Source organism: Gobius niger (genome assembly GCF_951799975.1).
Source record: "Gobius niger genome assembly, chromosome: 23".
NCBI classification, from domain to species: Eukaryota; Metazoa; Chordata; class Actinopteri; order Gobiiformes; family Gobiidae; genus Gobius; species Gobius niger.
The window spans coordinates 2,258,957-2,284,947 of NC_136874.1; the positions used below are offsets into that span (position 1 = coordinate 2,258,957).

Sequence of the window (25,991 nt, forward strand, 5' to 3'; positions counted from 1 at the left end):
CACAAACTAGTCCAAGTTAAGCAATACAAAACCTTCAAAAGGAAGAAATGGAAATTGATTTACTAAGATAATTAGGATGCAAAACTCCACGCTAATGTGAAAACTACTGACATGATTTTGGAATTTAGATTGATGTCTGTATAAAGTAAACTGTTGAAAATGTAAATGTATGAAATGTATTTGTTATGGCTCCATTTTTAGTTGTGTATTTGTATTGGTAATTGCTTTCACATCTGGCTTCAGCAATTAAGGGGCCGGTGTGTTGGAGCCATTTCAGCCACGTTTGAGCCTCCTGCCACCGTGTGGCGCTGTGTGTGTTTACATAATTACCTGCCCTATATAAGGGGCGAGGAAGGCGCATTCAGGTGTTGCAGTATGGAGGCATACATCTTTTTGACCGTGTCTATGGAGTTGGAAATCTGTGTACTTGTTGATGGCTGTGAGGTATGCCAAATAAACCTTTGAAAATACAGTATCAAGCGACGATTTGTTTGGAAGACACGCGTCCAAGACGCCTAATTACTGTAGCCAGAGCGGAACTTTGCATAGGGCAAATCCTGGCCGCTACACTTACCTTAGCCCTAACCTTAAGGATAGTGGAGTTTACGAACTAAAGCTAACCTTACCTTAGCGCAGTAAAGTGAAGATTACTGCGTGGATTTCGAACTATTCCCGGTATTATTACGCCTTACAATATAGTTCCCCCTTTTGTGTAATTATACTTTGTAGTGTAACACTTCACGTAACCATATTTAAATAGGGAAAACGTGGAAGAGCTCGGTAGCTTCTATCTTGACCTGTTTTGGAGCTATAGAGGAGAGAGGGAGAGGCTAAATGCTAACGCCGTCTGCGCTGTGTTTACGTGACTGAAGGCACGGGTGAAGATCAGACAGGTCCTAAAGAACTCGTCAAAGCTAAGCTAAGAACATATCTCAGTATGTAAAAACGGTGGCCTGTTCCTTTAAGGCGAGGCACGTCAGGTGAAAGTATTGATCTTTAATGCAGTGGTCAAAGTTAGCTAGTTTTCTAAATACTCTTCCACGCTCACAAAGACCAGACAGGTACGCATCAACTCTTCTAAGCTCAGGTAAGAACATATCTCAATGTGGAAAAACGGTGGGACTAGACCAGGGGTAGGCAACGTCAGGCCCGGGGGCCAAATCCGGCCCTCCTGCACAGAACCTCTGGCCCCCAAGATGAATTTGCTCACATACCTGCCAAAGTCGGGGGAAGATGAGCCACTTTTTGCTTTGGTTGCTATTGTGTAAAAACAGTATAATATAAATACAAAATTATTTAAGTTTATTTGAATAGGGACAAGTATGTCACATAAACTCATGTTACATACTACAACATTTTAGCCAAAGCTAACTCTCAATGTCCGTTCCCAGTTGGGCCTTTACACAAAAATTGAACAATACATAGTTAAAACACACATCATAATAATACAACACAACACTATATAAACACAGCAGAGCAGACGGTCAGTGGTCACATTTCTGACCTCTGATTTAAAAGTCTTTAAGTTTGTGTTTGAAAAGGATCCAGTTTGACTCCCCCTTCAGGTCAGGGGGTAAACAGTTCCAGGCTTTAGTGCCATGTACAGAGAATGTTACTGTTTACATGTGTTTTTTAACCTCTTAACTCCCACCTGAACTGAGCACATTTTCCCCTGTGTGGCTTTACCCAAACCTAAAAGCCTCATGAAAAGAAAGCATCAAAATTTGTCTCACTTGTAAAGCGTCTTTGTGTTTCCTGAAAAGCGCTATATAAGACCTATGTATTATTATTATTATTAAAAGGCATCGAAACACAACAAAGTGACGAAAAAGTGACATAAACACAACAAAAGAATGACTAAAACATGCCAGAAAAGCAACAATAATACAACAAAAAACTGACTAAAGAGCGATAAAAAGTGACGAGAAAATAGGGCAAAAATACTAACTTAAACTTACTTAAAAACCCACAATAAAAACTTCAGACGCTTCAAAAATTTGACAAAAGAGCGGCAACAAAAAGCTACTATTAGCTTTGTAGGCCTTAGCTTTCAAATGAGGCACTACACTGTTGATTTGCAGCTTTTAGATTTGGGTAAAGCCGAAAAAATTCCAGGAAAAACATCATATAATATAAAACATTGGCAATTGCAGAAAATAGTTTTTACTTTGGGCTTCAGTGGTTCAGCCCTCGGTGATTTGGTGATGATGAAAATTGGCCCTCCACCACACAAACCTGCCTACCCCTGGACTAGACAATGTTAAAACTAAGTATTTTCCTCCCCCTACATGTTCCAGCCACGTCCTAATGTGTAGAATGAGCTCAGACCTGTTCAAAACTGCCTCTAAAACCCTGCACTGTCACTCAGAGTGGTGTTAATTCAGGCTTATATACCGTTAATATAGAAACTGCAGTTACACGTAAGACCTGAGGTGGCAGTAGCGAGTATAAAAATGTTACAGTTCAGCTCATTACCTTCACTTTTTCCTGTCAGTTTCAACAACCGGAGCTCGGGTCTCTCTCCATTGTTCCTTCACCCTGTGCATTCTGGGTAATTACCGACGGTGCGGGTCGTCGCGGTAGCTGCTTCGCAACAGGCGCCGCGCTCGCCAACAGCTGGTGCGGTCAAAGGGAGGCGCTGAAAGACTACATCTCCCATGGTGCACTGGGGGTTCCCTCACAGTGTGACGTCCACTTCAGTGTCAGCAGAGGGCGGCGTTTCACGTTTCATTCAGCATTTATTAAGTAACTGCACTCAATCGTGTTGGAGATGCTTTTATCTTTTATTGTTGGTGAAGCTTAAGAGCATTTTGTTTGAAAGATCCAAGTTTAGCCGATATGTTTGTAAGTGGTGACGTCACAGCTTTACCTCCGGGTTCGCAGATGTGCCAGAAACTACAAAAAACTCTTTAATACCACAATCAATATTTCAGAAACTTAACAGAGAGTTACTGAACCTACTTATTTCTCAGGCCCATTAGCCAAAAATGCTGAACCTACTGCTATTAAAGTAATATTTACTAAAGTCGCTACTTCCGGGGTTAGCGTAGCTGCTGCGCCGTTAGCATTTTTCTCCGCCATTATACAGATTTTGGCAAATATCACTTTTATAGCAGAAGGTTCAGCATTTTTGGCTCATGGGCAGGGCTGGACTGGCCATCGGGAGATTCGGGAGTTTTCCCGGTGGGCCGACGTACTTTTGGGCCGGTTGGGCCAGTCAGACCGAGCCCACAATTAGCAGGAAAAGCCATTGGCGTATCTATCTTTACATAGATGCAATTACACAACTCCTCCAGTAGAGAATCACATTTTTTGTCATTTTTTTTTGTCTTTTTTTTAAATTATTTTTTTGTCAAATTTTTATCTAATTTTTGTCATTTTTTCCCACATTTTTTCACTTTTTTGTAATTTTTTTGTCACATTTTTGTAATTTTTTTGTCAAATTTTTCTCACATTTTTGTCATTTTCTGGTCATTTTTTGTCACATTTTTGCCACTTTTTCAACAATTTTTCGTCATGTTTTTGTCAACGTTTTCTCACTTTTTTTGTCACATTTCCATCATTGTTTTCGTCTCAGTTTTGTTGCTATTTTCACATTCTTTTTAGAGGGCCGGTCTTGACCCAAAAGTCCCGGGCCGATTTTTTCTGCCAGTCCAGCCCTGCTCATGGGCCTGATAAATAAGTATGTTCAGTAACTCTCTGTTGAGTTTCAGAAATATTGGTTGTGGTTTTAAAGAGTTTTTGTAGTTTCTGGCACATCTGCGAACCCGGAATCAGAGCACTTAAGAGACATTTGTTTTCTCCATTCATTCGGGGTTCAGTGTTAGCCTTCACTGTGTCCTATGTTCAATAAATATTGGTCATGTCGTGTTAAAAAGTACAGAAATACTGTTTTAAAGGAGGAAACAAGTGTTGTATTTGATATAAACTAACGTAAACGTGCTTCTGCCTGTCCATGATTCAGACTTTGCGGTTTTCTCCATAACTGCCTCATTTCCAAACGTTAGCATCAATAAAGAAAACCTGTGATGCGTTTTTGTCTCACAAACATGTCGGTCTGTTCAGCAAAAGGGCAAAAGTCTCACTATCGGTGGACCCAGGTCACATGACTTTGTGTACCTTTCAAACGGGTCGTAACCACGGCAACACTCCACTCCTACGACGACACATTTACATACAACCTTTTCAGATTAGCTGTGGATGTGACGTTTCATACTTTTCCGGAGGCCTGGGAACTACACACGATTCAGGAAGACGTGTAAAGGTGAGTGTGACACAAGCGAGTTCACGCTAACGGCTAAGCTAGCGCTAGAATTCGACTGTTTGAGGGACTTGTTAATGGCATTAATCAGCCACGGTTTAGTTTAGTTTATCTGAAAGGAGACGTGTGAGTTCATAAAACAATATAATATAATAATGTACAGCTAGAGCTTGTGTGTGTGACAGATACAGACGGCATCTCGTCATAGAAGGGGGTGTGGCTTCGCCGAGGGGGAAGATAGAATCTTTAGAGAAACACAATTTTTCCCTCTTTTAAGCCATTTTCTGGTGGAATATGAACTCATTTATGACACATGAATAAAGTCAAGTGTAAATCGGGCCCATATGGATATTCTCTCACAGCAGATTGTTCAGTAGAAGTGAAAAAACAGCAGTTGTAGCTCGCGCTAGCTAACCATCAGCATTAGCCCGATGCTAACATGTAGCATCAACTAAGCATTCTCCGTTTTTTTTATGTATAATGGGCTGTTGAACAACTTTGCTCCTCTCCATGTCTTTGTTTCTTTATTTAGTAGAAAACTATAGCAAATGCTGGATTATAAATAGAGTAGTTTTTGAATAATTAGAGAAAGTTTAGATTTTTCTCCAAATTGTTTTCCCCCTTAACTGTTTTCAAGCATGACCATATATGGGCGTTTCCAGAGATGCCGTCTTTATCTATAAGAAAACTGAGTGGCTATTATTGTTTGATTTGATCATTCATTTGAGATTGCATTTCTGTTTGAATCTAAACAAAACAAAACTTTTAACCTTTATATTATTATTACAACAAGTAAATAGAAAAATGCAAAATATGCCGGGGGGTAAATTACATTATATAATCGCATAATAGTTAATTGATAAAATTACAATATTACAAAAACATCATCGTGTCCACTGTCCATCAGGGTGTCTCTACAACGCCCCAGGATCACTTGTTTTGTAGGGTTTCTGGTGTGAGGGTCCGTCAGCAGAGAAAACCTTCCAAACAACTGATCCTGGAGACCACTGTGAGGGAAAATAAAGGTGCCATGTCAACAGAGTCTCAGTCTGAGTCAGGATTTAAGCTGCTCAAGACGTTAGCGTGCTACCGGTTAGCATTTAGCTTCAACCACTGACTTCAACACGATAAACACATGTGTGGCTGAGAAAATACTTCAGTAACAGCATGTTGTATCCAAGGCTAGATGTTTGGAGTGTGGTTCAGGGCTTTCTCTTTTAGAGGTCAGACCTGAGCTGTTGAAGGTAAATGCTCTCCGGTAGCATGCTAGCATCTTGAGCAGCTGTTATAACTGTTATCTTCTTGAGCAATGATTACGAGTACATAAAAATGTCACTGTCAGTCAGTTGTCTTTCATTTTCATCCTGAGTAGAGATATTGTTACATGTTGTAGTAGTGCATAATTCTACTTCGGTATTCAAAATGGCCACCATAACAACAAAAGTCACATGACTCAAAAGCATGTATATAGTTTCCGAAGCCGACTAAATCAATCTTTAAAGGAATAGGCCACCGTTTTTACATACTGAGATATGTTCTTACCTTAGCTTTGACGAGTTCTTTAGGACCTGTCTGATCTTCAGTCACGTAAACACAGCGCAGACGGCGTTAGCATTTAGCCTCTCCCTCTCTCCTCTATAGCTCCAAAACAGGTCAAGATAGAAGCTACCAAGCTCTTCCACGTTTTCCCTATTTAAATATGGTTACGTGAAGTGTTCCACTACAAAGTATAATACACAAAATTAAACAATGTGGATTTTCTAAGCGGATAAAAGGGGAACTATATTGTAAGGCGTAATAATACCAGGAGTAATTTGGCATCCGCACAGTAAAGTGAAGATTACTGCTCGGATTTCAAACTACTCCTGGTATTATTACGCCTTACAATATAGTTCCCCCTTTTATCCGCTTAGAAAATCCACATTGTTTAATTTTGTGTAATTATACTTTGTAGTGGAACACTTCACGTAACCATATTTAAATAGGGAAAACGTGGAAGAGCTTGGTAGCTTCTATCTTGACCTGTTTTGGAGCTATAGAGGAGAGAGGGAGAGGCTCAATGCTAACGCCGTCTGCGCTGTGTTTACGTGACTGAAGGCACGGGTGAAGATCAGACAGGTCCTAAAGAACTCGTCAAAGCTCAGGTAAGAACATATCTCAGTATGTAATAACGGTGGCCTGTTCCTTTAATTTAGGCGGCTACATTTAAATGCAAAACTATATTAAAATATGTTTGTCAAAATTAACCGCGGAGGGAACGTTCTCTTCTCGTGCATGTCAGTAACAGGTGGTGGAGATGGCTCTGAACGTGCCGGGTTTGGTGGCCATGGTCCTCTTCTACCTGGTCATCCTGGGGACGGGCGTTTGGGCCTCGATTCGCGCCAAGAAAGAGGAGAAACAGTGCAGCGGGAGCAACCTGGAGATCAAGCTGCTGGCCGGGCGCAACATCCACTTGGTGGTCGGGATCTTCACGCTGACGGGTAAAAGCTCCAAAACAATATTAAGCTTTCCTGTTCTGAGGGTCACGTCTCTGCAGCGACCTGGGTGGGCGGAGGCTTTATCCTGGGCATCGCCGAGGCAACGTACAACCCGACGCTCGGAGCCGTGTGGGCGCTGATGCCTGTGCCCTACATCCTGACCTTCTTCCTCGGTACGATAAAGCACTGCTCACATATCACTGCATTCACTCACCTTTTAAAAAATGTTCAATACCGGGACTTTAATGATACTTGGTTTACGATATTGATATCTGATGGATACTTTTTCTGAGACGTATACAAAATATTTATCATGTTTATCTCCAATGTCAAGATATGTGTGAAAAATGGGGATAAAGTTGGGGGAAAATGGGAGAAATTGTGGGGAAAATAAGGAAAATTGTGTAAAAAATGGGGGAAATTGAAAGGAAATGCAGAAAATATTAGCAACAAAAATGAAGAAACATTTGGGGGGGAAATAAGAAGGAATGTGTAAAATAAAATTGGGAAAATTGGGCAAACATTTAGGAAAAAATTGGAGAAAAATTGGGGGGAAAATTGAGTAATTTGGGAAAATTGTACACATTTTTTTTGGGGGGGAAAGAAAAATTCTGAAGTAAATAGGGGAAGATGGTTGAGAAAATAGGGAAAATTTCAATAATAAAAATGGGCAAAATGAGGAAACTTTTTGGGAAAAAAATAAGAAAGAATGTGTAAAAAGGGAAAAAGTGGCAAACATTCAGAAAAACAAGGGGGAAAATTGGGGAAAAATTATTAATTATTGCAGAGGTTAAACTTTCTTAACTTTGAAAATGTTATTAAATTCTGTAACTTAAAATTAATGTACAAATGTCTGCACAGCCAAGCCCCTGATGTTCTCAGACGGCTCATAGTTCCACTTGGATCAGTGGCTCCATCACACGAGGAGCTGCTGATGGAAATGTGAAAGTACCCGTTAGAAAAAAGACCTTTGGACACTCAGCTTTAACCGTCCAGGGTGCTAAACTTTGGAACTCTTTGCCTCCTGAGCTGAAACAGGACTTAGATCTGGGGGCTTTTAAAAATGAACTAAAGCGTATTTTAAAAAGAGATCAAGTCTGCAATCATTTTTAGTCTGCGCTCAATGCACTTCCTTTGTGTAATGTCAGAATTAATTAATTAATGTTACTGTAAATGTATTTTTTGTACTTTCTGTGAACTTGAAAAGCCCTTCTAGGGACGGACATTGCAAATTAGCCTTGGCTATAAATGTTGTAGTGTGTTACATGTTTATTGTTCACACATGTCCCTATCAAATAAATAAATAAATAAAATAAATCATTAATTTGAGCTGAAACAACCAAGTCACTACTTTAACGCTGCCCCTGGACCAACAGCATCAAAACTTGGATCTAAAGAGGGTAGATTATTTTATTCATTCTTTAGTTTTTTTGTACCAGTAGTATCTGAACCTTATTTTGCCTTTGATTGTTTCCACATGTCCGCTAACGTTAACCAGGCCAGCTCTTCTGCATAGCCGTCGTTCAGGTTTAGTTTATCTGACAGGGTCTTCTGTTTTCTATCTCATCGCTGTCCCTTCCTCTCCGAACAGGCGGCTTTTTCTTCGCTAAACCCATGAGGCAGAACAAGTACGTGACCATGATGGACCCGTTCCAGACCAAGTACGGGAACGTCATGGCCACGGTGCTGATGTTCCCCGCCCTGGTGGCCGACGTCATGTGGGTGGCCCGCACGCTGGTCAGCCTGGGTGAGTGGCACCGACGCCCGGCAACACGGGGCACAGGCTTCCAGAGAGAGGATGTTTTACTTGTGTTTGTGACTGTCCTAAGTGTTCATGCTGGCTGTTGCTCCAGGGGGCACCTTGGCTGTGATCTTGGACCTGTCCTACGTGTACTCCATCATCATCTCGGCTGTGGTGGCCATCGTCTACACGCTGCTGGGGGGCCTGTACTCCGTGGCCTACACAGACGTGATCCAGCTCATCTTCATCTTCGTCAGCCTGGTGCGTCGTAGCTTCGTAGCTCTTCCCCGAGTCTTTGGGCAGACGGATGACGTGGCTGTGTTTCCGTGTTTGCGTGCAGTGGCTGTGCGTGCCGTTCCTCTTGACCAACCCCCACTCCTTGGGCATCGCGCAGACGGCCTACACCGCCGCCTTCCAAGCACCGTGGGTCGGGACGGTGGAGCTGAACCAGGCCGGGAAGTGGTTTGACGACTTCATGGTGTTGGTGAGCGTTAACACACAAGTCTGATTTCGTGAGCATGAGGGCAGAAAATAATGATTGTGTTTCTAGTTTTAGTTTCCATTTCAACACACTGTATGACTAACAGCTGTGTGAATCGTTCCAGGCCTTGGGAGGACTTGCGTACCAGGCCTTTTACCAGAGGATCCTGTCGGCCTCGTCCTACACTCAGGCTCAGGTCACCTGCTTCGCCTCCTCTGTCTTCTGCCTGGTGCTGGGCATCCCTTCAGTCCTGGTGGGAGCGGTGGCTGCCTCTACAGGTAAAGTTCAAACATTCAGACGGATGCATCAGTTTTAGAATTCTCACTGCAGCAAATGTTAAAGGAATAGGCCACCGTTTTTCCATACTGAGATATGTTCTTACCTGAGCTTTGACGAGTTCTTTAGGACCTGTCTGATCTTCCCCCGTGCCTTCAGTCACGTAAACACAGCGCAGACGGCGTTAGCATTTAGCCTCTCCACTATAGCTCCAAAACAGGTCAAGATAGAAGCTACCAAGCTCTTCCACGTTTTCCCTATTTAAATATGGTTACGTGAAGTGTTACACTACAAAGTATAATTACACAAAATTAAACAATGTGGATTTTCTAAGTGGATAAAAGGGGGAACTATATTGTAAGGCGTAATAATACCAGGAGTAGTTTGAAATCCGTGCAGTAATCTTCACTTTACTGTGCGGATGCCAAATTACTCCTGGTATTATTACGCCTTACAATATAGTTCCCCCTTTTATCCGTTTAGAAAATCCACATTGTTTAATTTTGTGTAATTATACTTTGTAGTGGAACATTATCTTGACCAGTTTTGGAGCTATAGAGGAGAGAGGGAGAGGCTAAATGCTAACGCCGTCTGCGCTGTGTTTACGTGACTGAAGGCACGGGGGAAGATCAGACAGGTCCTAAAGAACTCGTCAAAGCTAAGGTAAGAACATATCTCAGTATGTAAAAACAGTGGCCTATTTCTTTAATACTGGATGTCGTGCACACATTTCCAGACTGGAACTCCACTGCGTACGGGCTCCCCTCGCCGTTCGAGCGGAACCAGGCCGGCTCCATCCTCCCCATCGCGCTGCAGTTCCTCACCCCCCCGTACGTGTCTGTGATCGGGATTGGAGCGGTGGCTGCAGCCGTCATGTCGTCCATGGATTCCGCTCTGCTCTCCTCGGCTTCACTGTTCTCCTCAAACATTTACAAGAACATCATCAGGAAAGAGGTGAGGCACGGCTGATTGGAGTAGAGTTCAGGATCATTGCTCTGTGTAGGGCCGGGCGATGCATTGAATTATATCGATTAGTTTGAGCTTTTAAAAACAGATGATGTGGAAAATGGCTATAGGCTCATTTATGCTCCCAAATAGATCCGTTCCAAGCGTTTTTAATGTCCAGCATGCTTTATCGAAAGTTACCACCAGAGAGCGCTGGAAAGATTTACCCTAAATTAACACATCAAAGAGGAAACGGAAAACCTTTCTCTCTGATTTTTATAGTTTGTCATGTGAACAGCGTCTCAGTCTGAGTCAGTGTTTTAGCAGCTCAAGACATTAGCATGCTACCGGTTAGAAACTGTCAACCAGGCTTCAACAGGATAAACACATGTGGCTCACATCTATGAACACTAAGGAAATACTACAGTAACAGCTCAGCTCTGACCTGAGCTGAGCTGTTCACTTCACTTCACTTTATTTCATGTCCCCGGTGGGGCAATTAGTTTTGCAGCACAAGATACATAAAAATACAGTAGATACATAAAAACAGACAGGAAAATTAAAATGCATTCATTCACCAGTTCAACAAGATGCCGAAGTGCAAAACCTTACAAAAACCAGAGTCCTTGGCAATTTTTGTGCAACAACAGAACAAGAGAACACAACAACTTTTACCCTCACACTGAATTTGGTGCCTGTAAACTCCTTTTATACTCAGCGTTTAGAGTGGAGATGGCTACAGGTATGAAGGAATATTTGTATCTGTTTTTCCCACCAATGGAGCCCTAAGCCTCGAACCAGAAGGCAAGTAGCAGAATTCACCATGAAGAGGATGAGCATCATTAGCCAGAACACTCAGAGCCTTCCGCGTCACCTGTCCAGAATACAGGTCAGAAAGTGGAGTCTGAGGAGCTCCCAGAATCTCTCTCAAATTTACAATTTTGCTGAGTGAGTTTTTCGCAAACCAACACATCATAGAAAATGTTAGCACTGACTCGACACAAGATTTATAAAACAGTCTCATTATGGTCCTGTCCACATGAAAGTAAGCCAGTTTCCGGAGGTTGAAGCTAAATGCTAACCGGTAGCATGCTAACGTCTTAAACACTGACTCACTGGTTTCTTCACATAAATCTGGGGCCATGTTTTTACTGCTATCTTCTTCAGCAATGATTACGGGTACATTAAAATGTCTTTCATTTATATCCTGAGTAGAGAGATTATATACATGTTGCGGTACTGCATTATTGTACTTCGGCGTTCAAAATGGCCGCCATAGCAACAAAAGTCACATGACTCAAAGGCTTATATAAGAGAGTGCCAAAATGTGTCAGAAAAGCAACAATAATACAACAACAAAATTAGAAAAATACTCAAAACGCAGGATCAGATTTGTAGGCTATAGCTTTCAAATTAGGTGGTGCACTGTTGCTCTCCAGTCTAGAAGCTTTAAGATTTGGGTAAAGCCGGTAAGAGGTGTTTTGGCCCAGCCCTAGCTACACATTAGGTGTGTTTAAGATGAAGTGGCCTCGCCTCGATTCCAGACGAGACCAGGCGGTGGCGTCCGAGGGCGGAGAAAGGCAGACACATCTCAGCCCTGAGAACAGAGAGGAGGCTCAGGTCACCTCAGAGCGTCTCGCGTTTGTTTGAAAGTTTGGGATTAAAACTATTTTAAAAGCCAGACAAATCGACCCATCACTACAGCTAAAATAACAGACTCTCCTCTTACAGTTTAGGATTATAATAATAAACTTATGCATATTTAAATGTAGGCCATATGTTGAACACACTGGCACTTTCTGTCAAAAATGAAGACTGAAGCATTTCTGCAGATTTAAGTAGATCTCTGTGATGAGAAAAGATGAGGCAGGAGCTGCGGAGCGTCAGGGCAACACGTTTCTGATCTAAACACAACTCATATCCAATCATCTGTCAGTCCTCTGTCAGCGCACGTGTTTACAGCACTTCATTTCCCACAATCCCTTTGGCCTAGTTCAGGCAGCCGAGCGAGGCGGAGAAACTTTGCTCGCCTCCCCAAGGCGCTCCAGCCGCCTCGGTCTCACGAGAACACGGGCACCGTCGCACAGGTGGCGTCAGAGCGAGGCGGGGCCTGATAATATAAGATAACGTATGAAGATGTGTATGACTATTGGTTTTCATGCTTGGTGCTTGTTCCAGGCGTCTGACCGGGAGATGCAGTGGGTGATCCGGATCTCGGTGGTCGCGACCGGAGTGGCGGGGACGGCCCTCACCTTCCTGGAGAGCAGCGTCCTGGTCTTCTGGCTCGTGGGCGTGGACATGTCCTACACCATCCTCTTCCCCCAGCTGGTCTGCGTCCTCTTCTGCAAATTCTCCAACGGCTACGGCGCGTCCGTGGGCTTCGTCACGGGCATCGCCATGAGAGTCCTGAGCGGCGAGCCCCTCATCGGCCTCCCGCCCCTCATCCGGTTCCCAGGCTGCCGGCTCAACGCGGAGGGGAGGATGACGCAGTTCTTCCCCTTCCGCACTACCATCATGCTCACCTCTTTGGCGGCCATCCTGTTGGTCTCGCGGATCACCTCCGTCGTCTTCAGCAAGGGCCTGCTGCCGGACAGATGGGACGTGTTCAACATCAAGCGAGAGCAGAAACAAGCAAGCAAAGACGAGACCAGTATTGGGCCGAGCGAGGGACGAGAGGAGACCGAGGACCCTGACGAGGAACGAGACCAGACGAAGGACCTTGAGGAGCGACGGGAGGAGACCAACACGGACCCCAACAGTGACCGTAACGAGGGTCGAGGGGAGCTGCTATGTCCTGTCAGCTGCTGAAGAAGTTCACAGAGCATGGTGAAGTGGACAGACGCATCGATCCAGCTCTTTTGTTTCAGATACCGATCCCAAGACTGGGGATTTGAGTGTCTGGCCATAACCGATCATAACAGATACAAAGAGACTTTCTTAAAGAACCTTAACCTTATCCTGACCCTTACAAGTGGCTGCTGTGAGTGATAAAATGAATGGTCCTCTACAGAAAACAAAGCCAATGAGAGACATGTGATTGCTGTAATGTCTTAATAAACTGTAATGAATTAAAACAAGAATTACTGGACTTTTCTATATACTTGGCTATTTAGATTACTTTAATATAACTCACATGAATCGATCTGATCGTTACAACTTGAATGCTTTTGCAAACATGACTTCATAACTTGAAATCATAACAACGCCGCCCAAGAACTGACTTCCTGTTTCGATCCAGCGCGCCAAAATAAAAGCACACAGCTCGTCTCGTTGCAAGAATATAATTAAATACACACATTTTGAGTGTTTCGTCTGTTTATAGTCAGGCAGAAAGAAAGTTGAACTAATGAATAAGATTGTACTTTTATTTTGGCGTGCTGGATCGAAACAGGATGTCATGAAGAAAAGTAAAAAAAAAAAAATTAAGCTGCTGACAGGAAGTGACATAGATAGATATAGTTTACCTTCTTCTATGTCACTTCCTGTCAGTGTCCAATAAGGAAGTGAAACTATAAACATCAAAAAAACGGTCAAACTAAAGAAACTGGGTAATATTTTTGGCAGCATCTTAAATATAATTGTGTTATAATTCTGCAAAAATACTTAGTAACTGAATTCATCATTTTGGGTAACTTCCATTCGGGGCGGTCCATAGGGGGGGCCGCCCTCTCTAAAATGTTTCTAAAAATATCATCATCATATTATAGCAATAATAGTAAATATTGCATTATATTTTGCACAAAAGCCTCTCGGAGATGTATTTAAGATTTATTTAAAAAGGGTTTTCACTTATTACTGTGTGTAAACGCATTGTGGCCGCCTTCACTTTCCTAGACACGCCCACTTCGATAAGCAGCCAATTAATATTTGCGCCTGTGTTTTTTGTCTGATGTAATTGGACAACGGCGCTGTCAATCATTGTAATGTCACCGCACGCGCCCGACTGTTGCTTGTGTGGTTAGCAGCGCTGAGCTACGAACCCAGGGGAGTAAAAACTTGTCATTTAAGACCCGGGAGAAGCTTCGTGTTGTTTCCTGAGAGGAGGTGAAGGGATTTTGTCAAACTAATGGACTTTGACAACTGTCTTCAGTCAGAAGCCGCGTCGAAACGGACTTTTCTGGAGGTAGCATTACGATGCTAACTAGCTAACTAGCTGTTTTAGCTACTGCTTGTTTATTTCACACTTTGAGACAACCCTCGCTGGCTTGGACTGACAGTTATGTCCCAGGACGTGGACAGTTGATGGAGAGAAGATTCAGGACCGTGAGGAGCTACGACAGAAGATTCAGGACCGTGAGGAGCTACGACAGAAGATGTGAGGGAAACGTCATCCAGTCATTGAGGAGGAGCTCAGGTGCTACAGGGAGGTCTCTCATCGTCAAACGTAAGCTGCGCTGTTATTTCTCATTTGTCTGACAGTTTACATGTCTAAACCTGTGGCTTTGAGGCTCATAATGAAATATACTGAACATGAAATCAAAGAGCAAACACCTCCTGCCTTTGTTCCTAGTTCTGTACAAAAAGCAAATCATGTATCGTGACTATCTTTGCACTTTTCATTTCATGTTTTCATTTATTTCCAACGATAACCATCTTTATTTTTTAGGTTAAAAACAATGTTTATAAGTATATTTTAAAATATAGCTATAAAACTACTGTTTTATAATTATATTTTCAAGATACGTATAAGTGGTGACGTCACAGCTTTACTTCCGCAGATGCAGCTACGCTAACCCCGGAAGTAGCGACTTTATTACTTTTTTAGCAGTAGGTGCAGTGCTTAATTTGTAAATTAGTATTTTCAGGAACATTTTTGGTCTGATGTGATGGATTGGGGGAACAGGCCAAAACATTTGCCGGACACTCTCGTTAGACACCATTATATCAGATGCATTTTTTGCCGGATCCCCCAAAATATTTCCCGGATCCTTTACCCTGAAAAAAATTTAATTGGGGGAATGCGTTCCCCCAAACGGGGGATCAAATTAAGCACTGAGTAGGTGAGGAATGTTTGGCTAATGTGTCTGAGAAATAAGTAGTTTCAGTTACTCTCTGTTGAGTTTCAGAAATATTGATGGCTGTTTTTAATGTTTTTTTTCTCGCATATTTGCAGGTTTGCTTAGGAGAGGAAGTCGTGACGTCACACAGCAAACCCCCCTAGTTTTCACATCACCAGCTGCCACTGGTAACTTCAGGTACAGTTACTCTTTCATTTAAAATATTCAGAATACAGTTACTCTACTTGATATCAAAGGAAATACTCAGTCATTAAATTTCAGGTTCATAATCACATCATTAAAGGTGTGAAACAATGGAAGAGGAAGCTACTAAAATGTTGGTTCAAACTCACCCATATTCTTCCTAATATATTTGTAGCATCCAAATTCTTCACAGGGACACGTTAATGGCACATTTCAAACTTGCAGGGTCACTTTTCAGGGTCGCTTTCACAAGAATGCTAGAAAACTAACCTGCAAGTTCATGAAACTGATACAAACGCTTGATAATTAGATCTACAGCGTTTCCCAACTGTCTCGCCTTAATTCCCTCTCATTTGCAGCTTTTCATCGGTGCCGTTTCATCCTTCCTCAGCGCTGTTCTAAACCTGCACATCCTTGTTTTGACCCTGAGTTTGTTGAGTCCCCTGTTGCTCCTCGCGGCTTATTTTAGCTTCAGAAGCATAAAAAACAGCTGACGTGTCGTTATAAATGATCTCCTTGTAGTCCTGTGGCGCAGCGTCTGTGCGAGTGTGAACAGGCGCAGAGTAAACGCATCGGGATCACCACTAAATCCAGTCTGGGAGCGCATTCATCGGGGTTTTGAATACATTTGTTTCCCCCCCCTTGTTGTTGTAAACAGTTCTTCCACTTTTCCCCCCATTTTTTGTTTACTTTTCCCCCATCTTCTCTCCGATTCCCCCCATTTCCCCTAGACTCATGCCCCTAGAGGCTATAAGCGCCACCGCAGGTGTCGTAGCAAGTTCCCTTTTTTGTTTACTCACTACTTGACTCATTTGCATAACTTCAAATCATGACAATGCCGCCCAAGACATGACTTCCTGTTTCGATCCAGCACGCCAAAATAAAAGCACCGTCTTATTCATTAGTTCAACTTTCTTTCTGCCAAACTATTAACAGACAAAAGACTCAAAATGTGTGTTTTTACCAGCCAAACTAATCAATGAGACGAGCTGTGTGCTTTTATTTTGGCGTGCTGGATCGAAACAGGAAGTCAGTTCTTGGACGGCGTTGTTATAATTTGAAGTCCGTGAGAGTAAATACTACGCTGACAGAAACGACAAAGGGACAGAGGGATATTGTTCATCCAATTACACAATGGAGATCTTTTTTCCCACATTTTTTTAATAATACTGTTTATGTGGCGCTAGCTCGTGTTAAACCAAGTAACAACATTTTACAAAGAAGATGTGAGGGGAGGAGCTCAGGTGCTACGGGAAGGCCATTTCACCAGGGGGTATAGGTCACAGTGACGAGTGTGGTATGGGGAATCTGGGATGTCTTGTTTAGTCTTTGAGAAATTAACTTGACGACTTTGTGAATTGCAAGACTGAAACTTGTGGAATCTCGGAGCTACTTCAGGTGCAGATGTCGTCCCTAAAGTGTGCACTGCAAAAAGTGGATTCTAAGCAAGTAAAAAATGTCTTACTTTAAAGCAGTTACGTGTTTACCTTAATAAATCCTTCCCGTAGTCCCTGTGGGGGTGATACAAGTGTTTATGGGATGATTGGAGGGTCTTTCATCGCCCCCTGGTGTCTCTGGCCAGAAAACCATGTTTGTAACTTGACTGCCACCGGTCCGGAGAAAGCAATACACACTAATGGAATCACGGAGAAGAAGCTAACAGGCTAACGGGCAAAGCTAACTGCGGGCTAGCGTCACTTTAAACAGTATTTACAGCCAAGTTTGAGTGAAAAAAATATATTTCCATTGTATAATTGGATGCACAGTAACCCTCTCTCCCTTCACCTTTCCTGTCAGCGTAGGATTTACTCTCCAAGACAATTAATAAGTTAAAAAATCGTAACTTGCTACGACACCTGCAGTTGCGCTTATGGCCTCTAGGGGGAAGAGTTACTTAGTACTGCTTTACAGAAATAAGTTCTTATTTTTTCCCTAAAAAGTAATAATGTCTCACTGAGCAAAGTTTTCTTGAGAAAAAAAAATCTTATTTTAGGAAATAAAATCCAGCCATTTCTTGTTCAGATATATTTGCTAAAAAACATGCAATTTTTTCTTGTAACAAGAAAGAAAAACTTTTTGAATCTTCTTCAGTTTTAGACAAAGAATATTTTTTCTTATTTTAAGAAAAACTAAGATCACAACAACTCTTAATGTAAGAACTGATTCTCACAGAGAGATAATACATTCCATTCCTTAAAGTGGTGGCACAGCGGTTAGAGCCTCGGCTTCACAGCTAGAAGGTCCTGGGTTCGATTCCCACCAGGACGGGGCCTTTCTGTGTGGAGCATGTTCTCCCCGTGTCTGTGTACGTATCCTCTACCACTAAAAACATGTACAATAGGTGAATCCTCCAGCAGGTGATTCTGACCATCAGCCTGGCTCCACATCATGGAGACGGTATTTATTATAAGAACATTTTGCTCAAAAATGTGTGTAATTTAGAACATTTTACTTAAATCAAGCAACATTTAAGTAAAATACCCACAATGTTTCACTAAATAAGAATGTTTTCCTTAAATTATTCAATTTTCTGAGGACATTTTGCTTAATTCTAGTTATTTATTTGCTTAAATTTAGTGTTTCTTTCTTGTTTTATGATAAGAAAAATATTCTAGGGAAAAAAATTCTTTGCAAGAAAAAAATGTTGACCCCATTGGCAGAATTTTTTCCTTCAAACAAGACAAAACGTCTTATTTTAAGATTTGTTTTCCTGTGTGAAAGCTCACGTTTGGAGCCCAGTCCGAACGTTAAAAACCTTGAAAATTAAAACTGCATTTCCCCCGCAGCGTCTCGCCTCGAATCAACTCCGCGGTAAATTTGACAAAACAGCCACGAAATGAAACGGTTTGGAGAACGCGGCACAATCAGCTGGAGGAAGGAGCCGGGCCATTTGCCTGAATTTCCCTTTCAAATTGACGACTGGGACGACTTCATCTGCGGCGAGATGGCGGTACATCAGTGCGTTTCATGAATAACGTTAACCAAATGAGAGGCGGCCGGAGGAGCGCTGTTTCTGGAAATAAAACACGTGTGGAAATCAGGAGGGAGAGGAGAGAAGGCTGGAGCTGGAGACAGAGTTGTACTATAAGGCTGGTTTCATGTCAGATCAATCAGGTCTGAAATGAGGTCTAAACCAGGGGACTGTCCCAGCACCAGTGATGGACAGCGGTGCCTTAAAACGTTACTTTATTATGAAAGTGATGTGTTTGGGACGTTATGTTGCTGTAAAATAATGACAAATTTAAGTGTGTTTTTTTGGGGCCGCGATGTCCCAGACTTAAGGAATGGCTGGTGTTTTGTATCGCAATACCTGGAAGCACAGTTTTGTGATATTGTTTTAATGAGGAAAAGGGCGATTGCGATGTTGTGGTTACTCGGAAATATCCAAAGTGATTCTTGACAGTCCCTCTGAGCAAATCTTTGTAAACTAATATGTCACCCATCCATCCACCCACCCACCCTTCCTGACTTCCTTCCTGACTTCCTTCCTACTTGACTTCCTTCCTGACTTCATTCCTACTTGACTTCCTTCCTGACTTCATTCCTTCCTGACTTCATTCCTTCCTGACTTCCTTCCTTCCTGACTTAATTCCTTCCTTTCTTTCCTGACTTCCTTCCTTCCTGACTTAATTCCTTCCTTCCTACTTGACTTCCTTCCTGACTTCCTTCCTTCCTTCCTGACTTAATTCCTTCCTTCCTTCCTGACTTCATTCCTTCCTGACTTCCTTCCTTCCTGACTTAATTCCTTCCTTCCTACTTGACTTCCTTCCTGACTTCCTTCCTTCCTTCCTTCCTGACTTAATTCCTTCCTTCCTTCCTGACTTCATTCCTTCCTGACTTCCTTCCTTCCTGACTTAATTCCTTCCTTCCTGACTTCCTTCCTTCCTGACTTAATTCCTTCCTTCCTACTTGACTTCCTTCCTGACTTCCTTCCTACTTGACTTCCTTCCTGACTTCACTCCTTCCTGACTTCCTTCCTTCCTGACTTCATTCCTACTTGACTTCCTTCCTGACTTCATTCCTTCCTGACTTCCTTCCTTCCTGACTTAATTCCTTCCTTCCTTCCTTCCTGACTTCCTTCCTTCCTGACTTCATTCCTACTTGACTTCCTTCCTGACTTCATTCCTTCCTGACTTCCTTCCTTCCTGACTTAATTCCTTCCTTCCTTCCTTCCTGACTTCATTCCTTCCTGACTTCATTCCTGATTTCCTTCCTGACTTCAGTCCTTCCTGACTTCCTTCCTTCCCGACTTCCTTCCTTCCTGACTTAATTCCTTCCTTCCTACTTGACTTCCTTCCTGACTTCATTCCTACTTGACTTCCTTCCTTCCTGACTTAATTCCTTCCTTTCTTTCCTGACTTCCTTCCTTCCTGACTTAATTCCTTCCTTTCTTTCCTGACTTCCTTCCTTCCTGACTTAATTCCTTCCTTCCTACTTGACTTCCTTCCTGACTTCCTTCCTTCCTTCCTTCCTGACTTAATTCCTTCCTTCCTTCCTGACTTCATTCCTTCCTGACTTCCTTCCTTCCTGACTTAATTCCTTCCTTCCTACTTGACTTCCTTCCTGACTTCCTTCCTTCCTTCCTTCCTGACTTAATTCCTTCCTTCCTTCCTGACTTCATTCCTTCCTGACTTCCTTCCTTCCTGACTTAATTCCTTCCTTCCTGACTTCCTTCCTTCCTGACTTAATTCCTTCCTGACTTCCTTCCTTCCTGACTTAATTCCTTCCTTCCTGACTTCATTCCTTCCTGACTTCCTTCCTTCCTGACTTAATTCCTTCCTTCCTGACTTCATTCCTTCCTGACTTCCTTCCTTCCTGACTTAATTCCTTCCTTCCTGACTTCCTTCCTTCCTGACTTCCTTCCTTCCTGACTTAATTCCTTCCTTCCTACTTGACTTCCTTCCTGACTTCCTTCCTACTTGACTTCCTTCCTGACTTCACTCCTTCCTGACTTCCTTCCTTCCTGACTTCATTCCTACTTGACTTCCTTCCTGACTTCATTCCTTCCTGACTTCCTTCCTTCCTGACTTAATTCCTTCCTTCCTGACTTCCTTCCTTCCTGACTTCATTCCTACTTGACTTCCTTCCTGACTTCATTCCTTCCTTCCTTCCTTCCTTCCTGACTTCATTCCTGATTTCCTTCCTGACTTCAGTCCTTCCTGACTTCCTTCCTTCCCGACTTCCTTCCTGACTTCCTTCCTTCCTTTTTATTAGTTTATTTAAAGGGGCTAGATGCAAGTTGGCCATTTTATGCTCACTACTGCCACCTCAGGTCATACGTGTAACTGCAGCTTCTATATTAAGCTCGTGAAGTAACACCTTTCTGAGTGACAGTGCAGGATTTTAGAGGCAGTTGTGGTGAACAGGTCTGAGCTCATTCTACACATTAGGACATGGAGGAACATGTAGGGGAGGAAAATACTCAATTTTAATAGTTAATTTTAATTTAGTATTTAGCCTGAGCTAGTTTCCATCTGTAGTCCCTGAGCAGGTGAATGTACAAAATGTCCGCTCCCTGCTCTCCCCGCCCATTGATTCACACCGACCGCTTCTATTCGGTCACTTGAAACGGCTGCTGCTCACTTAGATGTGAATGAAAATAGTTTCCTGATTCTTTGCTTGTGCTTTGGTGACAGTGGAACAGTTTTACTCCCTTTCTCTGACACTAAACACAAACCTCACCGCTTTCCTCCCTCCTGCTCTCCCCGATATTACCTCTATGTCTGTGGTCTGACTGTGCCGTGCCGGTCTGTCCAGCCTCATGATCAGATTCCAGTGCGTTCTTGCATCTGTGTTTGCATGAGTTTATTTAACCTCTTATCATTTTTTTGTTGGTTATTCAACTAATTTTTGTCATTTTTTTGTCAATATTTTGTCATTTTTTATCACATTTTTGTCAATTCTTTTGTAATTTTTTTTGTAATTTTTTTTGTAATTTTTTGGTCAAATTTTTGTCATTTTTGGTCACAGTTTCAAAAAAAAAAAATCATAAATTTTTAATCAAATTTTTGTCACAGTTTTGTCATTTTTTTGTCATTTTTGTCATTTTTTCGTCCATTTTTTTGTCAATTTCTTGTGACATTTTTGTGACATTTTTGCCACATTTTCATACATTTTTTGTCACATTTTTTGTAATTTTTTTGGTCATTTTTTTGTAATGTTTTGCAAATTTTTTATCATTTTTTTGGTCAATTTTTTTGTCATTTTTTGTCACATTTTTTGAATTTTTTCATCATTTTTTCGTCCATTTTTCGTCTCTTTTTTGTCAATGTTTCCTAACTTTTTTGTTAATGTTTCCTCACTTTTTTGTCACATTTCCATCATTGTTTCATCTCAGTTTTGTTGCTTTTTTCACTGCTTTTTCCCAGAAGCTTTTGGATTGGGGTAAAGCCAAGCTGGAGAAAATGTGCTCGGTTCAGGTGGGAGTTAATAAGCATGTAATTCCTCTGATCCGAATGCCTGGGCTCGGGAAAGGCATTTCAAACCACAGCTGCTGCTTATTCCAAAGCTTTTCCTCTTTACAGGTCTGGCAGTTTCCTCTAAACAGGACTCTGTGCCCACACTGACATGTAACACTTGGTACTTGTTCCTCTGTGTAATGTATTCTGTCTCGTCCCAGCTCTAATAAACACCAGCCCGGCCTTTATTCACTCACCATGTTTTCTCCATGTTTCTGTCGAGGATGAACCCGTGACATGAAACGCTGAATCTGAGACGAGACGCCGCAAACCAACTCGTTACTGCGGCGAAAACGAGTCCCTGCAACGCGCGGCGAGTAATGGGCGAAATGTAAATGTGGCGGAGACGGAGCGCAGAGGTCTTTTGAAGGAGCGCCGTGTGGGAAATGAAAAATGAAGTGGAAGGAAATGGCCAAACGTCAGAGAAGATGTGTTTTTAAATTGTTCGATGGAGTGAAAAACGCAGCCATGATTTGGTGCGGCTTCCCCTCGCTCTCACTCTGTTTTTGGAGCCTCTTTCTGAACTGTTTGCTTGTTTCTTGGCGAAGCTTTGTTCGAGCAAGGTCATCGTTAACAGCAAACAAACCCGAGACTTTTTAAAATGAACTAACGGCTGCCATGTTGTCGTAGTTTCATCGATGAGCTGGCAGCGTGTGGAGGAAGAGCCGGGCTTCTTCAGCTGTGGAGGGGATTCTGCTGTGTGAGGACCAGGATGCAGATCTGATGGCTCCGCCCACAGGTGAGGAAACAGACGATCACAGAAACAAGAGGTCATAGAAAAAAGATCAGTTTCGTTGGTCTTAGCTTTTGAATTGAAGGTTAAAATTAAGTATTTTCCTTCCCCTACATGTTCCAGCCATGTGAGCTCAGACCTGTTCACCACAACTGCCTCTAAAATCCTGCACTGTCACTCAGAAAGGTGTTACTTTGAGTCTGAAGTGCCGTCATGGATGGATGGATAAACTTTATTGTCCTCAATGAGGAAATTTATCTTGGGCTCATTGCCCGCAGCTGTCACACATACAATACAACCATTCATTTAAAACAATTCAGTAAGTCAGTGCAGCCAGTACATAACAATAAAACAATTCAGTTCATCTTAGTTCTGATGCCTCTTCACCTGCTCTTTATCCTTCAGTTTGTTTAAAAGAGACACAGAGTTGGGGAGAAATGAGAGCTTGTATCTGTTGCTCTTGAAACGGTGTGCTCTGTACCGTCTTCCTGATGGGAGAATTTCATATTCACCATTCTCACGCATCATGCATCAGCCTAAAGGAACAGGCCACCGTTTTTACATACTGAGATATGTTCTTACCTTAGCTTTGACGAGTTCTTTAGGACCTGTCTGATCTTCCCCCGTGCCTTCAGTCACGTAAACACAGCACAGACGGCGTTAGCATTTAGCCTCTCCCTCTCTCCTCTATAGCTCCAAAACAGGTCAAGATAGAAGCTACCAAGCTCTTCCACGTTTTCCCTATTTAAATATGGTTACGTGAAGTGTTCCACTACAAAGTATAATTACACAAAATTAAACAATGTGGATTTTCTAAGCGGATAAAAGGGGGAACTATATTGTAAGGCGTAATAATACCTGGAGTAATTTGGCATCTGCACAGTAAAGTGAAGATTACTGCGCGGATTTCCACATTGTTTAATTTTGTGTAATTATACTTTGTAGTGGTTACACTTCACGTAACCATATTTAAATAGGGAAAACGTGGAAGAGCTTGGTAGCTTCTATCTTGACCTGTTTTGGAGCTATAGTGGAGAGAGGGAGAGGCTAAATGCTAACGCCGTCTGTGCTGTGTTTACGTGACTGAAGATCAGACAGGTCCTAAAGAACTCGTGAAAGCTAAGGTAAGAACATATCTCAGTATGTAAAAACGGTGGCCTATTCCTTTAATATAGAAGCTGCAGTTACACGTAAGACCTGAGGTGGCAGTAGTGAATATAAAATTACCAACTTGCATCTAGTCTCTCTAACGTCTTAACGTTTGCATGTTCTCCCCGTGTCTGCTTTGGTTTCCTCTGGGTACTCCGGTTTCCCCTACCATTAAAAACATGTACAATAGGCCACGATGAGTGTGTTTGAGAGTGCACATGGGGGACGACGGATGGATATTAGCCAATCCAGTGGCGTGTTGTCTTTTTTTTTCCCCCCCATGTCTTTTTGCTGTGTGTTTTCGTCAAATTTTTGCCACTTTTTCATTGCTTTTTGTCTTGCTCTTTTGTGGTCACTTTTTTATTTCTTTTTTTTTGCCATTTTTCTGTTCTTTTGACTCGTTTTTGCATAATTTTTGTCATATTTTTGTCACCTTTTCATCGCTTTTTTGTTGCTATTTTAACACTTTTTTCCAAGAAGTTTTTAGATTTGATATTTGATTTGATATTTAGATTTGCTCAGTTCAGCTGGGGGTTAAGATGGACTTCTGTGTAGTAATATCTTCACTTCACGTCAAAGTGCTCCTTAGGTGTTACTCCGCCATACAATATAGTCCCCTTTTTATCCTCTATGTTTAATTTTGTGTGACTGGACTTACTGCTCATGTAACTGTATTTAAATAGAGAAAATGTGGAAGAGCTTAGTCACTTCTAGCGTCACCGTGTTCCTCTGGCAGATTATTTCCCTCTTACAAACTCAAACCAAGGGCGAAGTGACTTATTTAAACGTTCTTCTTCTTCTCCTGTTCTTCTCAAGCCCAGGCCATTGTTGCTCGTCCGGCGTTTAGGGCTCGCTGTAATCTCTCGAGTGGAACAGAGCGGGCACGTCGGCGGACCTGCCTCGCCGCGCTCGTGCCGCCGGTTGTCACGGCGATGGAGTAAAGGATCAGAATAATGAATGAAACCTGTGACAGTTTCCATGGCGACGCTGTGTATTTACGTGGAGAGAGAGGCGGGAGGGAGGTCACGGCGAGCAGACACGCGTTACATTATGCACGAGCGGCGGAGTCGAAATAACGGACTCGCACACGGCCGGATTCACGGTTTTATTGAGTTCTGTAGGTCTTTCAAACCTTTAGATTTGGGTAAAGCTGAACAGGAGAAAATTCGCTCGGTAAAGGCGGGGCTTAAGAGGTTAAAGAGTGGAATGAAAACCTCATGTGGAGAAACCGGCCCTTAAGTTTGTCTGCACATGCGCCCTGTGTATATTTCTCCTTCATATAAACACACTTTCGAAACCAATAATATTTGTAGAATTTAAATATTTTAATAGTTGGTGCCATTTTTCATGATATTTGCAGCACTACAGTGTATTCTGTGTTATAGCTGTGGACACAGGCTGTGGCTCGTTTAAAAGCTGAGACTCTGAGCTCTGTGGGTGAAAACAGTTTCCTGAGAAATCTAAGAAACAGAGGCTAGTTTTGATCAAAATCACAGATTTTTTTTCTAGATTCTGAGATTAGTGTTTTATGAAACACTCCTCTCCTCCTCTCTCCTCTCTCTCCTCTCTCTCCTCCTCTCTCCTCTCATCCTCTCTCCTCTCTCTCCTCTCTCTCCTCCTCTCTCATCCTCTCTCTCATCCTTTCTCCTCCTCTCTCTCATCCTTTCTCCACCTCTCTCATCCTTTCTCCTCCTCTCTCTCATCCTTTCTCATCCTCTCTCTCATCCTTTCTCCTCCTCTCTCTCATCCTTTCTCCACCTCTCTCATCCTTTCTCCTCCTCTCTCTCATCCTTTCTCCTCCTCTCTCTCATCCTTTCTCCTCCTCTCTCTCATCCTTTCTCCTCCTCTCTCTCATCCTCTCTCTCCTCCTCTCTCCTCCTCTCTCCTCCTCTCCTCCTCTCTCCACCTCTCTCATCCTTTCTCCTCTCCTCCTCTCTCCACCTCTCTCCCCCTCTCTCCTCCTCTCTCCCCCTCTCTCCTCCTCTCTCCTCCTCTCTCCTCCTCTCTCCACCTCTCTCTCCTCTCTCATCCTCTCTCTCCACCTCTCCACCTCTCTCATCCTTTCTCATCCTCTCTCCTCCTCTCTCCTCCTCTCTCCACCTCTCTCCACCTCTCCACCTCTCTCATCCTTTCTCCTCTCCTCCTCTCTCCACCTCTCTCCTCCTCTCTCATCCTCTCTCCTCCTCTCTCCTCCTCTCTCCTCCTCTCTCCTCCTCTCTCCTCCTCTCTCCACCTCTCTCCTCCTCTCTCCTCCTCTCTCCACCTCTCT

General features: G+C 42.7%; 2 protein-coding genes across 2 annotated transcripts in view; both read left to right on the forward strand.

Moving 5' to 3' along the window:
- The window catches only part of pudp (pseudouridine 5'-phosphatase), a 312,024-nt gene that overhangs the window by 222,637 nt on the left and 63,396 nt on the right, over positions 1–25,991 (forward strand). The gene's annotated exons all lie outside the window — the stretch shown is intronic.
- On the forward strand, positions 6,558–12,989 carry LOC306981959 (high affinity choline transporter 1-like; the record flags this gene model as incomplete). Its single annotated transcript, XM_079581699.1, has 8 exons — positions 6,558–6,741; positions 6,798–6,911; positions 8,330–8,485; positions 8,592–8,740; positions 8,820–8,963; positions 9,085–9,238; positions 9,973–10,190; positions 12,360–12,989. The coding sequence occupies 8 exons, from the start codon at positions 6,558–6,560 to the stop codon at positions 12,987–12,989; spliced, it is 1,749 nt and encodes a 582-aa protein (XP_079437825.1).